Source organism: Tympanuchus pallidicinctus, unplaced genomic scaffold (genome assembly GCF_026119805.1).
Source record: "Tympanuchus pallidicinctus isolate F22 unplaced genomic scaffold, pur_lepc_1.0 scaffold1, whole genome shotgun sequence".
Taxonomy (NCBI): domain Eukaryota; kingdom Metazoa; phylum Chordata; class Aves; order Galliformes; family Phasianidae; genus Tympanuchus; species Tympanuchus pallidicinctus.
In genome coordinates this window covers 75,085,571-75,099,367 of record NW_026294618.1, presented here as the reverse complement: position 1 = coordinate 75,099,367, position 13,797 = coordinate 75,085,571, and the positions used below count along the sequence as shown (strand labels likewise).

The 13,797-nt window shown below is 40.9% G+C and overlaps 1 protein-coding gene across 2 annotated transcripts in view; it reads left to right on the top strand.

Annotated features, from left to right (window-relative positions):
* ADSS2 (adenylosuccinate synthase 2) overlaps nucleotides 1-4,043 on the top strand; it is a 32,116-nt gene extending 28,073 nt beyond the window's left edge. For both annotated transcript variants that reach the window (XM_052673303.1, XM_052673313.1), the window contains 2 exons: nucleotides 2,408-2,557; nucleotides 3,297-4,043. In XM_052673303.1, coding sequence (XP_052529263.1) covers nucleotides 2,408-2,557; nucleotides 3,297-3,349 — 203 coding nt within the window. In that variant the 3' untranslated portion in view covers nucleotides 3,350-4,043. The remainder of the gene's footprint in view (nucleotides 1-2,407; nucleotides 2,558-3,296) is intronic.
* The last annotated feature ends 9,754 nt before the right edge of the window (nucleotides 4,044-13,797 follow it).

Sequence of the window (13,797 nt, the reverse complement as noted above, 5' to 3'; positions counted from 1 at the left end):
TCCTGTACAAGCTCAGGTACAATTTAATCTCATCACAGATGCAACCTCTTGCTCAGAAGACTTGGAAAACGCAGATTCTTAAACATTGGGAGAGTATTTTTAAGAAACTTTTATTTCATGCTTGCTTTTTTTCTTGTGCTCTTGTCTCGAGTGTTTACTGGTGATTGCAGAGCTGGGACCCTGTGTTAGGTGCTCCTTTGATCTGATCTATGTGACTGCATGTTCATTTTCTGGAAATGGCTGAAGGATCTTCTACACTGAGATCCTTTTACACTTATGCCAAGATCCCAAACATCAGCTGTTCTTTCCCAGTTGGAAAGTAATATCACGCTGCTCTTTCTCAAAATTCTACTATCAGACTACCAGCTGTCATTATATCTGTGCTCTCTGTTATCTAATCAGCTGTGCGAATAAGGAATGTTCCAGAAAGCCTAAAAGATGACTGCCCTCAGGGAAAAACTCAGAGAAATCTAGATGGTTACTGTATCTGTTTCTACATTGAGCTAAGTTAATGGTTCATTTTTACAGCACGTCTTTTACCATGCCTGCTGGAGCAACATGAGAGAATCACTAGGAGCACCAAGAAATTTATCCTGTCTTTTTCTTCCTTTCTTTTGGGGAAGTAAGAATTGAACTAAGAGTAATGGAAGAATGTAGGTGCGATTAGACTAATCAGTTCAAAGTGATTTCAGCCTTTTCCTACCCATCTTAGTCAGAGAGGATTCAAAGTAAAACCAAACTGCTTGTAGACTTTCAAGCTGGCACCTTATTCTGGACCATCTGCAATGCTTGGAGATGGGTGTGTTTTTACACTTCAAATATAGCTATTTTACAATTTACCAGGGCAGCAGACAGCAGCTTAATTGTTACTGCTTGTGACGTAAAGTGCTTATCCTTGGCTTTTGCAATCAGATATGCTTAGTGTTCCTGCCTGCTTGTCAAGGCTAACTCAATTCCAACACAAAGTGTGCATTTTCTCACTACTGCAAGCTTTGAAGTTAATAGACCATAGCATGTGTTCTTTGCCCTTACTCAAAAGGGCCTAGTTCATAGAGGCTTTATTTAAGACGTCACTGCTTTTGAGCACTCACATTCACCAGGACAAATTATTGAATAATTTGAGCCTGAGTTTGTTGGCTGCACACACACTGAGGGGGAAAATTAGCTGTGATTCTGTATTTGCATATTTGTTATGCCTTTTGCACCTACAACACCTTCCCAGTTTGACTGACTGTCTTTGCAAGAGTGGCTTGATTGGGTATCTGAGACATGGAGCATAACTAAAATCAATTACAAGGTCTTTGGTAGAATGCTGCCTTCTTTAGGGAGGCTAGAATACTGGTACCCTCCATTTTTTTTTTTTTTTACCAATGTGTCTTTGATATCAGGTTTAACGTTTAGTCAGGTTTAAGGCTTTTGTTTTGCCTCAGAGTGTCATTTCAATGCTAATATTCAGAAAATTAATAGAATTGTTCAGTTCCAGAATAACATGTTTCTTCACGGCTTGAGATCATAGGATTCATAATTGATGGAAATCGTTGTAGCAAGGTATTAAATGACTGACAAAATGGAATAGGGTCATTGGAAGAATAGGGCCATTATTCTGAGAAGTGAAACAGTGGAATATGTGACTCCACCTTCAGATCTGCAGTGATGATTTGATTGATAAATTCTGTCCCTTCACACTGCTGACTATCATGGTAGATGCTGAAAGGCTCTTTGTACATCTTTTGCATACAGTGATACCAAGAATAGAACATTTCGTGTCTGATCAAGATAACTGCTGTGGGCTCTGCTGTAGAGACAAGAGGACTTGCAATGTTGGATACCATGTTGGCAAACTACCTTTCTTCCTATTCTAAATCTAAGACCCTTAAGAACTGAACTAAGCATACTACTCTGTTGTAAAGTTTTGGGGCATGAGTATTATGTTCTGTATAAACAGGACATGTTTACTACTATGTTTATTTAATAAAAAGTACACTCTTTTAGAATATGTACAATCTTGTGCCATTTAGAATATGTACTTTAACTGTACAGTACTCACAAACTGGTACATAATTGTTGCTTTTACAACAACCAAATTCCTTCTTGAGAGGAGAATTGGGTCTTAATGTTTGTGTAGCAAAAAAGAATCAAAACTTTGAGCAGACTTCCTGAAAATTACATTTTCCAGTTTAAACAAAATATATGTGACTGTTAGTAGTAGAATTCCAAAAGTCTTAATTCTTGATTGTTGCTTAGATTTGCTTTCTCTGCTTATATTAACACAGGGATGTGTTAGCACATTTAGTGCTGGCATTAAGAGAAAATCTCTTCTTATAGGAAAAGAATAAGAAGCTTATATCTACATGTTTAGTGACAGAGAATGTACGAACATTGTGGATGTATCTTGTTTGCTTTTCAGCCAACCATGAAGTCTTAAGTAAAGTAGAGGTAAAGTATGAGACACTCCCAGGATGGGATACAGACATATCAAATGCAAGGACATTCGATGAGTTGCCTGTAAATGCACAGAACTACGTTCGTTTTATAGAAATGGAGTTAGGTGTTCCTGGTAAGTAAAGAAGACTTATTTATTTCTCCCAGCTCCATGAAACTCATCTTTCATACACTCTGCCTTAATGAACATTCACTATATAAAAAATTAAGTTGTAGTTAGCTGGTGATACTTGCAATTACTAATTTTACCACTTTTTGTTGATCTGTTTGTCTGTTGGATTGAAAATTTTCAGAAGTTGCAGATGTTACGTAAGCATCCTTTCTTTGGCTTACACTGTAGCTCTCATTCAACTGATGTTCTTTGAAGTTAAGCTTAAGTGTTTTCCCAATTGGTTATAATAGGGTCCTGCTGCCATAATGAAGTCAGTGAAACCACTGGTGTACTGAGGTATTAAATATGTGTGGCAGTAGGAGATCCTAAGCTAACAAACCACCTATTACTCTCAAGCTTTCTAATAAAGATGATCTGATTCTGTCCAAAGCTGGGAACAGCAGTGAGGCAAATCTTTGCTTTTCTAACAGTTTCTGTATTTTTTTTTCTCATGATCTGGAAAATAGATTTATTTGTTACAGGAGCCTGAAGACTTTTCTTGCTTTTCCAAACTACCAGCGCATTCTTACTTCAGAAACAGTAGATGTAAATATAACTTCTTAACCTACTAATAATATAATACTTTTCTTTGTAGCTATAGAGCTAAAGATCTTAAGTACTTAAGAAGATAAGTCTTATCTTAAGCTGCAATCCAATCTTTCTTTATATTCTTATAATAAAAGTTTACTTTTCTCTCCTGCAGTTAAATGGATTGGAGTAGGGAAGTCCAGGGAATCAATGATCCAGCTGTTTTAAAGATTTCAGATGCATGGAAGAAAGCACACTCCTCAAAAGACTGCTCATTCCTAAATGCATTAGTAGCCCGCAAAGCAAAGATGTTGGAAAGATAGATTTTTTTGCATGGAAAGAAATGCTAGAGTTGATATCTTTAAATCAATTGCTACTCCTGAAAGAGACTTTAACTTGAACCTGTATCTGTTCTTATTCAACTGCAATTTCCAGGACATCTGTTATTTGTTCAAGGTGCCATCAATTTTTTTTTTTCCCTAATGTTAGTTCATAATGTAATTCCTGTTTGGAAATCTGAGGTATCATTACTTCATGACTGTTTGTTATCCTCTCTCTGCTTTTGGCGGTGTTACTTCCCTGAAATTTTAGACAGTAAAAATAATGCAGTTTTGCACAGATAGTTTTACATCCTCATTATTTGTATTCCTTATGGCTGCTCCTGTGAGTGATTAAAGAGAGGGATTCTGATTTTGTAATGCTATAAATGCTGTCTAAATTATTGTGTGATCTGTTTTTTTTTTTTTAAAAAAGGTGTGATGCCAAGTTTTTTTTTTAGCTGTATAGCACAGAAAACTGAACTCTTTGTAACTCACAGAGGACACTCAAGTGTTTACCGGAAAGTGTGCTCGGGAAGTTAGGAAATTGATATTGTAAAAAGTTCATTTGCAATTATTAAAGAACAGTACTGATTTTTGAGTTACATGTTTTATAATGTTACTTTTTTTATTACTACTTTAAAATCCCTGCACTTATCTACTTCCAAAGCATGTATTTCAGCAAACTGTTTCTCTAATTAAAAAGGGTTATTTTTGGTGAGAATTCTTAACGTTCTGATGCCCTTTGAAACTTTTTGTAATGTAACCAGTAGAAGATCTTTGGAGAGCTAACAAAGCACAAACAATTTTGTAATTCTAAATTGAGATGCTTTAGAAATAACATTAAAAATATTCTGTGCATTTGTCTTCGATGTAGGGAAAATGATAAGCATTTGCCTTATGACATAAACATATTTTATCTTCCTAGTGTTGGAAAATGTTTCAGAATAATTTTCATTTATAAGCATTGTGATATAATACAAAGAATCTGATTTCTTTTGGCAATAACCCAGGAGTTACATGTTCCCCTTCCAGATTTCTGAGAGCGACTTGTTTCTGTATGCTGTACAGTGTTACTCACGTGCTTCCTTTTCATTCCAAATAAAACTTATTTTTCCTTCACAAAAAAAAAAAAAGGAAGGAAAACTTGTGTCAGGATAGAGCGGGGGGTGGTTCAGTAGATTTTGGCTGTGAGACAAATGTAAGAAACCTTTAATACAGAATGAACTCTGTCAGGCCTTTCACATTATGGCTTAGATAACCACGTGCCTGAGATTGGATAGAAGGAGCATTTGCTGTTAAATCGCTGGCACGTGGCAGGGCAGTTAGCAAGGTTTGTATTTTAGTGGTGTAACATGGAAAGAGGAGGTTGACACGGCATACTGAAAAAAGTGGCAAGTATTTCAAGAGGTCTTTGTATCAGCATTACATGTAAAGATTATTCTCCTCAGTAGCAGAAAACAAAACAACTTCATACTTTTTTTTTCTTTCTGACAGGAGGCCATGTCTTCTAGTTTTATTCTCTTCCTCACAGTTCAGGAGAGAGCCATCCAATTCCTCTCCTAGCTAAGGCAAATCAAAAAATAAAAATATGCGATGAGAGAGAGCAATATAACTGTTATACCTAATTTACAACGTTTCTTCAAAAGGTGAAAAGCAGGCAAGGAAGTGAATTAGTCCTGAATGTGAAAAATAGGTAATAATTAGGGAGTTCTTGTCTTCTGTGTAGCTGTCACCAAAACTACCAGCCAGGGAATGGAGGCATCCTTGGTTTCAGGAGTAAACGAAGGGAATGCTTTGCTTCTGCAAAGAGTAAATAAGGCTTACTATATGCCTTGTGGTAAGCAAAGACCTTCATTTTCAAGACTTTCAATTTTCTCACTGTCCTAACTCCACTGTACAAACCATCCTTTTGTACAGTTGTGCAATTCATATTCCTAGGTGAAACAAAGTTTCTAAGCACTGTAACTGTAGCCTAAAATGATACGAAGTATTAGTGCAGTCAAAGAAACAACAATTGCTGTGAATGCAAGAGTGATTTATGCTCCTTTTCCAAGGTTTTTCTTTCATTCTTCCACTCAAGTGTACGCTTGGGAAGCAGAAAACATCCTCTGAGCAAATACTCTATTCCAGGTAGTATATGGTACAGGAACTGTTGTTGGTGTGTGTTTATTTTCACAACCTGGAATGAAGAATTTTTATCTTTGAATTACAGATGGTTAAACTTAGCTTCTGTAAAGCTTATTAGGTTGTCCCTGAATGCCAGTTTTGCACAAGCAAGATTTGTCAGAGTGAATTCTTGGGTTGATGCACAGCAGCTTTCCTGGTGTCAAAAAATGGTTACAGAATTGTCAGTCTATCTAATTACTGATGGTTTTTGTTGTTGTTACTGGGTGTTTTTTGTTTTTTTAATTGGTACTTTTCCTACCCCATCTTTCATTTGTATGTGTGGAGAAATGGGTCTTTTGGCCACACTGGAATGGGTGTCTTGTCTGCTAGCCTGACTGTTGTGGAAACAAGTGGTGAAAATTAGGGAGATTTTCAAGCGTTTCATGTTTTGCTCTTGAAACTGTACTGCATTCCACTGCAGAAGCAAGGAGGAGAACAGCCTAACACTGTACTAACAGCAGTGTGCCTGTATGCTGCCAAGTAAAGTAGCTTTTGAAGGCTCTTGCAGTTTCTTCTGGAGCCAAAATTACCATTCATGAAGTCAAGAGCTGCTTTAGCCTCAAAACAGATTGCCACAGTCATTGGCAAAAAGCTTTCAGTTGTCTGTCATAAGCTACATGATAAGCTGTTAAAAAAAAAGAAAGACAAAACCACTGTACTTCTTCTACTTCAGACTTTTTTTCAGTAACAAGTATACATTTCTCAGGCCCTTCCTATACACTGCTTTCCTCTTTAAAGTCTCTTCTGTTGCTAGTTTGTGAGGAGATAGGCTGGCTGTGTAGGATAGAAGTTAAAATTGATTCTTTACCAAATGCCCCTCCCTGCTAATGGGATGTGTTCAGGAGAGACACAGATGCCTGGTAGACCTGACTAGGCTGATGACAGGTAAGGTATTCTGATCTCATGCCATTCTTGCCTATGCTGAAATATTGATGAGGTTGATAGTCCTGGGCCTGTGCTGTACTGCAGAGTTTAACAGCCCTTATGTCCCTGCTTTTTGGTGAGCCTGCTTTATTAACTTAATAGGAGAGGAAGCAAGGGACGCTTATGCTTAGCCTTTCCATTTGTATTACACATGTAATTGAGTTTTGGCATGCAGCTAATGGACAAACCCTTCAGATAAAGAGATGGACAGATATGGTGATGTAATGCATGACAGCTGCTTTATCTGTCATCATCCTGGAAACTATAACTTCATAACTTCCCTTTTTCTGTCATAGCAGACTTTTATAACAATATCTTTCAAAATATAAATTATATCTTGCATCTTTAAATATCTTGCAATAAGTTCACGTTCAAAGGTTTTTCATGCGATTTTAAAAATATTGAGTTAAATTCTAATCCTCTTCCCTGCCACTTAAGAACTCTTACATTTATTTAATAAATACAACTTGTTTGCACGTGCTACTCTATTAATTTCTTCAGTGCTGAATCCATTTGCTCCTAAATCTGGGTGCGTATTCTTTATCTCTTTCTATATACATTGCTGTCACTATCTGTAGTGCATTCAGCTAACCTTTTTAGGTAAGTGCATGTGTATCAGTAAGTTGCCTTGTTCTCATCTGTTGGCTCCCTTCTGTCTGTTATAGAGGGAACTGAGATACCTGAGTGTTGATAGTGGAGACAGAATGGCTTTGGAGGGCCAGCGGAGCTCACTCTGGGGGGGAGGGATGAAAAAAAAAGTGAGGCACTGTTCACTCTTCTTTTTCAATGCAATTTAAGCTGTCTAACACTTGCAGCACAGTGAACCTCCCTGGTTCATCTTTCAAGCCTCTCTTGCCAAGAAGTAGTGTGTGCAGTACAGCATGGGTTACTTACTTGTTTTGAGATAAGGCAAGTCAAATGCTGCTTTGTGGGAAGTTTGGTTGTACCAGTCAGCCATGGGCTTTCTCACTGTTTTTTGAAAACAAACATAATTCCTGAGAGCTGAATTGTCAAAGTCAGGTTGAAATGGAGTTTTGGCTTTATAGTTTACTGGAGCTGGTTGCAGTCTACTGAAAGGCCTAGGCAAAAAGAATGAATCTTCCTGTAATCTCATGCTGACATATGGTATGTAAATACTATGATCCACCCAAAATGTAGCCAGCAGTATAAATGTACTTTCTAATCTTCAGCTGAAATGAGCACATGGTATGATGCACTGTAATCTAATAGATGCTAACAGCATGTGTGGTAAGACCTTAATAATTCAGTATTGTTCTGGTGGCTCCATCTGACTTGTAATCAGCACGATAAGAGTTCTGCATCTTGCAGCTGAGCAGCTAACTGGATTAGTTTAATATTATTGGGATTTTTAAAGCCTTGATTTCTCAACTGAAATAGTATGCAGCGTATTGTATAAAATGTAGACAAGTTTTGTAGTTGATGTGCTATTAAACAAGTTTTCTTGGAGGATTCTGTGCTCTCCACTCTCCCCCAGCAATTTTTGTCCTGGATTCTTACTTAATACATTCAGGACATGCATCAATTCTCTTATGGCCAAAAGCCTTTGGATTTCATTTTGGTTTACTCTACCTGGATTCTCTTTTCGGCCGGAGTAATAAAAAATCATTAGGAGTTGTTGTGATGTTGCTCATTATAGGCACAAGTAGGAAAAGTATTTTCCAAAGTTCCTGTAGGTTTACTTGGACAAGTAAGCTTACCCTGGAGCTCCTCTGAGCACGTATGTCTGGTGGACCCGTCCCACCTGTCCAGGATACAATCCACGGACATCCTTTCCAGGGCGAACAACCAAGCTGATAAGCAAACAAGATAGTGATGGTATCAGCAGCAGGCAGAGAGCAGGATCCCAGATCCCATTTGTTCTGTGGAAAAGCAGGGTTTGTTTCACTACTGAGCTTACTAGCAAATAAGGGAATGTGGTTTTTTTGGTCCTTTTTTAAGTCTGAGTTTGTGTTGATGCAACTTTTTTTAATAAAGAAAAGAAAAGAGAGAAAGCTGGGCAGACTTCTTTACCAAAAATACGCTTGTGAAATAGTAGTGTCAAGCAGTTTTATTATATAACTAACGGTAGCCTGGCGTGTGTGCACAAGGTGTGCTGTGTTGATCAGGAGCCTTACCCTGGTGGCAAGATTGGTGCAGGATCAACAAACTCCCTTAGTTTGATTGCAGAGTACAACATGACAAATTCCTGTGAGCAATAATGTAAAAAGTTACTTTTGTTTGATAAGAGTCTACTGATAGACCTAAAAGAACTTGCTTATGTGGCTGAATGTATTAATCTCTGTTTTGGTACCCAAACCCTCTGTGAAATAGCATATCTGTTAGGAATCCCCCAGGAAACGGCTACAGGAAGAACTGGAATATACATGTAAAAGTAAAGGTTCTATGAAATGCTGCACCTTTGCAGAGGTATGGGTGTGTATAGGATGAGCTGCACGGTATTAGTAGCAAGTCTCAAAACAGAAATAAAGGCAGAAAGTCGTTAGCTTACTCAGGCAGTGTTTTATAATTCAGGCCAGCAGAGCTTTTCTGTGACTCAAAGCAGAATTTCGTTGGAGACTGCTTCATTATATCAGTGAGTCTGATAGTCTACTTGTTTGTCACAATTAAGTCGTAATTTATTTTACCTCCTGAGGAATGAAATGACTCGCCAGTTTTTGGAAAACAGAGTAGATGTTTTCTGTGCTTTGTTGCCCATCAGAGTCAGTGAATTGTTTTGGCCTCTCCATGGCAACTACTTCACTGAAGTGTGAATAAATGTTGCAGCCTGAGCAGTTTGATCAGAGTTAAGATCAGTTCTCAGTCGCAGACTATTGTTTTGGATGGCATTGTGGCATGGCTGTCTTAGAAACTCCTTGAATACACCCATAGTTTGATTTTTGTCTAAAAACTAAGAACAGCGAGTCTTCCACTTAGCTGTACAGCACTATGTAAAATCCTCTGATCCAATTCAGTCTACAAAAGAATGTATTTTCGTGCTTTAGATAATTTCAGTCAATCTTGGAAAATGTAGCTATACAACATACAAAAGTGACAACTCCAACACTCACACACAATATGAGCTGTTGAGAATCACTGTTATATTTACTAACATTTCCATATCCCTGTCAGCCAGTTCTGCACAACTGTTGTCCTCATCATAGTCAGCAGCACCAACAGAGATTCCTCTCTTTTCCCTGGCTCCTCCCCGTGGGTAAATCTTTGCTGGTTTTACCCTTAGTGTGACTTTAGCAGTCCATCCTGGATACAGCAAGGAGTATTTTCAGTATCTGCCATGTGCATGCCTAGTTTGCAGCTTTCTCTTGTAACTTTGCTATGAGTCTCAGAAGCCTTTGAGACTCAACATGCTGTGAGCAATATGGCTTTGGTCTGAGCTGACAAGGCATGGAAAGCACAGCAGACAGGGAGGGAACCTCAGGCAGGTGAAGTGATTGATGTAGGGGCCTACAGGAAGACTGTGATAGGTGAGGAAAAGAGTACATGCAAATGCCAGAGCCACGCAATTGAAGTTACAGGACCATCTGTAACTGCCCTGATAGTGCTAAATAATAAAATAGACATTTAAAAATCCCCCGAACCTCTTTTTGGAAGTTTTCTAACCTAGCACAGTGGAAAAGGATTTACTTTTTGGGGTGAAATCCATTCTGCTTTCCAGAATTTGGAAAGCTTTTCCCAAGAGGCATTTCTGTTTGCAGACTGGGTGAAGACGGAGGCTATAAAGCAAGCTTTCCTTCCCTAGTTCACGCACCGTGATGTTATGGATGAGATGAATCACAGAAGGGTGGTGAAGCAATGCAGAGCATGCTATCTGCCTGGGCTCCCTGTCCCTGGTGAAGCTGATGGAACGAAGCCCCTTACCTCACTGTGTGAGGCTTTGTGATGCTTCTTCACTTCCTTTGGGTTCTGGGAGTCCTGTTAACTGTGAGCAGTGAGATTGGCTCTGACAGCATTCAAAACCACAAAAGCACTTCTGCAAGGCAAACGCAGCAGAGTCCAATTTGCTAGCAGTGCTGCAGTTGATGATAAGCAATACAGTGAAGGACCTATGTCATACTGAAGATGAGGGTCAAAGGAGACAGAGCTGGATGGGGAGGGGAAGTCTGATCTACGAGCAGACTACCCGGAAACTTGTTTCCCTGCACTCCACTGCCCCGAGCTTTGGTGGATAGATGGCTGTGTCTTCAGGCTGCGTAGTCCTCATGTTACTTGTAGGTCTGACAGTAGAAGCATAATCTGACAACAGTGAAATGTAAAGAAGCTTCAAGGATGAGAAAACAAAGGAGGTCTGACGCAAGCAGCAATGTGTTCAGGGCTGGATCTTAACAGCCATTGGATGTACTCCCCAGTGCATCTTACTTGCTGTAGGCAGAAGGTAAAACTTTATTTAACCTTTCTGGAATTAGAAGTGTAGGTGCAGTTTGAGTCTGGACTTTTTTTTTTACATCATGTTCTGTCATAGGAGCTATAAGCTCAGCAGTGAAATGGAGAGACCTCAGGGAGAATGGAGTAGGGCAGGGAAGAAAGGAAGAGCTTTTTTTGCCTCTCTGGAACCAAGGAGGACTGCAAGGGGCCTTCTGATCAGTGAGGGCCTGGTGTGGCAGGAAGGACTAAAGGATGGCTCTGCTGATGGAGGCACATGCTTGCCCAGCCTCTTGCCATGAGACTTTGTAACCTCCCAGAGAATCTGCTGTGAAGTTTTGCCATTAAAAAAACCTTGTCTTGCTAATTTGGATCCTTCCTGCTGCCATTTTAAGCTTGTGTGGTGCTCCATTCACTGGACATGGAGGACAGATTATTCCCCTTTTTTGTCTGCAGCAATGTTTTGGATATTTGCTAAGCTTCTAAGTTGTTTTTTTTTTCTTCTCTGGACTGTCCATGTCCAGGCTTTGTTTGAGGGTAATTTTTAGAGATCTCTGAGGCTATTTGTGACTCTCTGCTAACTCTGAGAGTTGGGACCTGAAAGCAAACATGGTTTATCCACTGATGCTTGCAATGCCGGGTAGGAGGGATGGATGGTATTGCATATCTATCTTATTACATCAACAAATCAATTATCCTGATTTTCCACCTTTCTGATGGAATATTTGCCAATTCATATCTCATGCCATTTTGAGTTTGCTTAATCAGTATTTTATTGTTGCTTCCACGTAGAGTGCTGTCCACAGCGTGTTTTTTTTCTCAGACCGCTTCTCTGATTTGTTAAAGCAATTTTGAACTGTTATGCTGTTCTCTAACATCCTTCCTGCCTTTCTTAGCTTTACTACTCCTGCACTTTTACTGAGTGTATTCTCTATTCTGTTGCTGCCTTCACTAATGAAGAATTTGAACCGTATGGAAGCAGTGCCTGTTTACTAAAAGTGCGCTGCCAGTTTGATGGTGAATGACTTCCCAAGGTGCAATTTTTTTATTCTGCTGTCCTGTTGTGCACCTGCCCCAACACAGGTCTCTGTAGACTGCATTCTTTTGCCTGCTCGCAGTGGTACCCTGCAAGCTGGGACGTGTTGCTCTTGGAGCTGATACCGGTGGTTTGTTAGCGCTTGAGGAAAACATCCTGCTCCTCGCTTGGGGATTGCTGAGCAGAAAGGCAGAGGATAATGCAGGAAGCACACAGGTCTGGCAGGCCAACATGGTGCTGTGAAGGGTCTGAGGGATGTAACGAAGGGGCGTCTGGGAGCAGCAGGCACGGGGTAGGGGCTTCCCTCTGCTGTGTCAGGACTCTGCCTGATGTTCCTTCTCATCAGGAGAAAGGGTGGGTTTGCTCACTGGATGAGGGCTTGGGATTCAAACACAAACAATGTTTTGATTGATTTCAAACTAATCATTACTTATTTGTAAGTAATGATAAAATCTGAGGCGACTGTAGGTAACCTCTAAAGAGATGATTATTTTTTATTTGTGTGAGAACACCCTAAGCATTCTTGTTTGCTCAGCCACAGCTGATTAATAATGTGGCTGACAGCTCTTTGTGCTGAGTCACAGAAAGGCAATTCCACAGCCCCACACACGTCTGTACCTGGTGCCTCTCACCCAGCCGGCATCCCACTGGTTCTGCAGCACCTCATGGCTGCGGTCACAGCTGCAGAGCCTGCCTCAGAAACTGGCTGCGAAGGTCAGAGTTGATCGCTGCGTTTTGCCATCCCTTTTCCTTCAGTTTCTCTCCCCTGGAGCAAAGCAGTGTTTGCACAGTCACCCTGGTACAGGTAGGGATTTGTGGAGCTGAGAGGGCCCAGCTGAGGCCTCGAGCCCTGCAGGGTGGGCATTTCACCCAGCCCGGGTCTCAGCTTTTGCTGGGGGTAAGCCAGGCACGGCTGTGCCGCACGGGGGCTCAACTTGTCGGAAGAAACCTCGCAGTTCTTATTTACCAAATTGACAAAATCCTATCATCGCAATTAAGGGGATATGTAATTAACTGTGTCTTAATTACAGCAGCTGCCACTTCATCTGAATGCAGCAATTTGCAGAGAAACCGGGGGAGATGCTTTAAATCCGTGTGTGCAAACAGGGAGAGCAAGCACACACAGCGTGGAGTGCGGGGCTGCTGGGGCTGGTGGCAGACCTGCCAGGGGGCACGGACTGGAAGGAGAGCTTTGCTGCCTGCCATCCTGCATGGAACCTGGTGCCTGTGGTTGTTGGAGTGTTTTTTCTTCACCTCAATTTCCTCAGCTGCAGAGCTGAGTGCGGGCCAACATCATGCAGATCCTGTGGTACCGAAATATTTGTGAAGGGCTCCTTGTTCCTGACCCCAGCCTCTCCCTGGTGTGTGACAAACTGTTCTAGGCCAGGGTGAGCCTGTTCTGTTCCATTTGGTGTCACCCCTCCCAGTAGGAACATGTTATGGGGATGGGCAGCATGCTCTCAGGAGGGTATTTCATCATGTCCTGGCTGTTCCTGGCTTGTGCGAATCTCATCCCAGGATCTGCTGTGGATCTCCCAGGCAGCTGAGTTCTCCCTGCTGGGTTACCTGGCCAGCACTGCTGTGCACAGGACACATGCCAGCTGGGCCTTGCCTCCCCCCCTGCCTGACCTTGCTGGATTAGGGCAACAAGCCATGGCTTGATGAGTCTGTGCTTTCATACCTGGAGGGGCAACACAAAGCACATGCTTTCCCAAGATGAGCAGCTGATGCTCACAGTTGGGAAGGGGATCCTGGCTCTCTTACGCCTCTTTCTAGTCCTCCTTGCTAGTGGGAGCCACTCGGGTTGAGCCTCTGCAACCCGCTGAAGGTATTTGTTTCAGCTCATAGCGCTG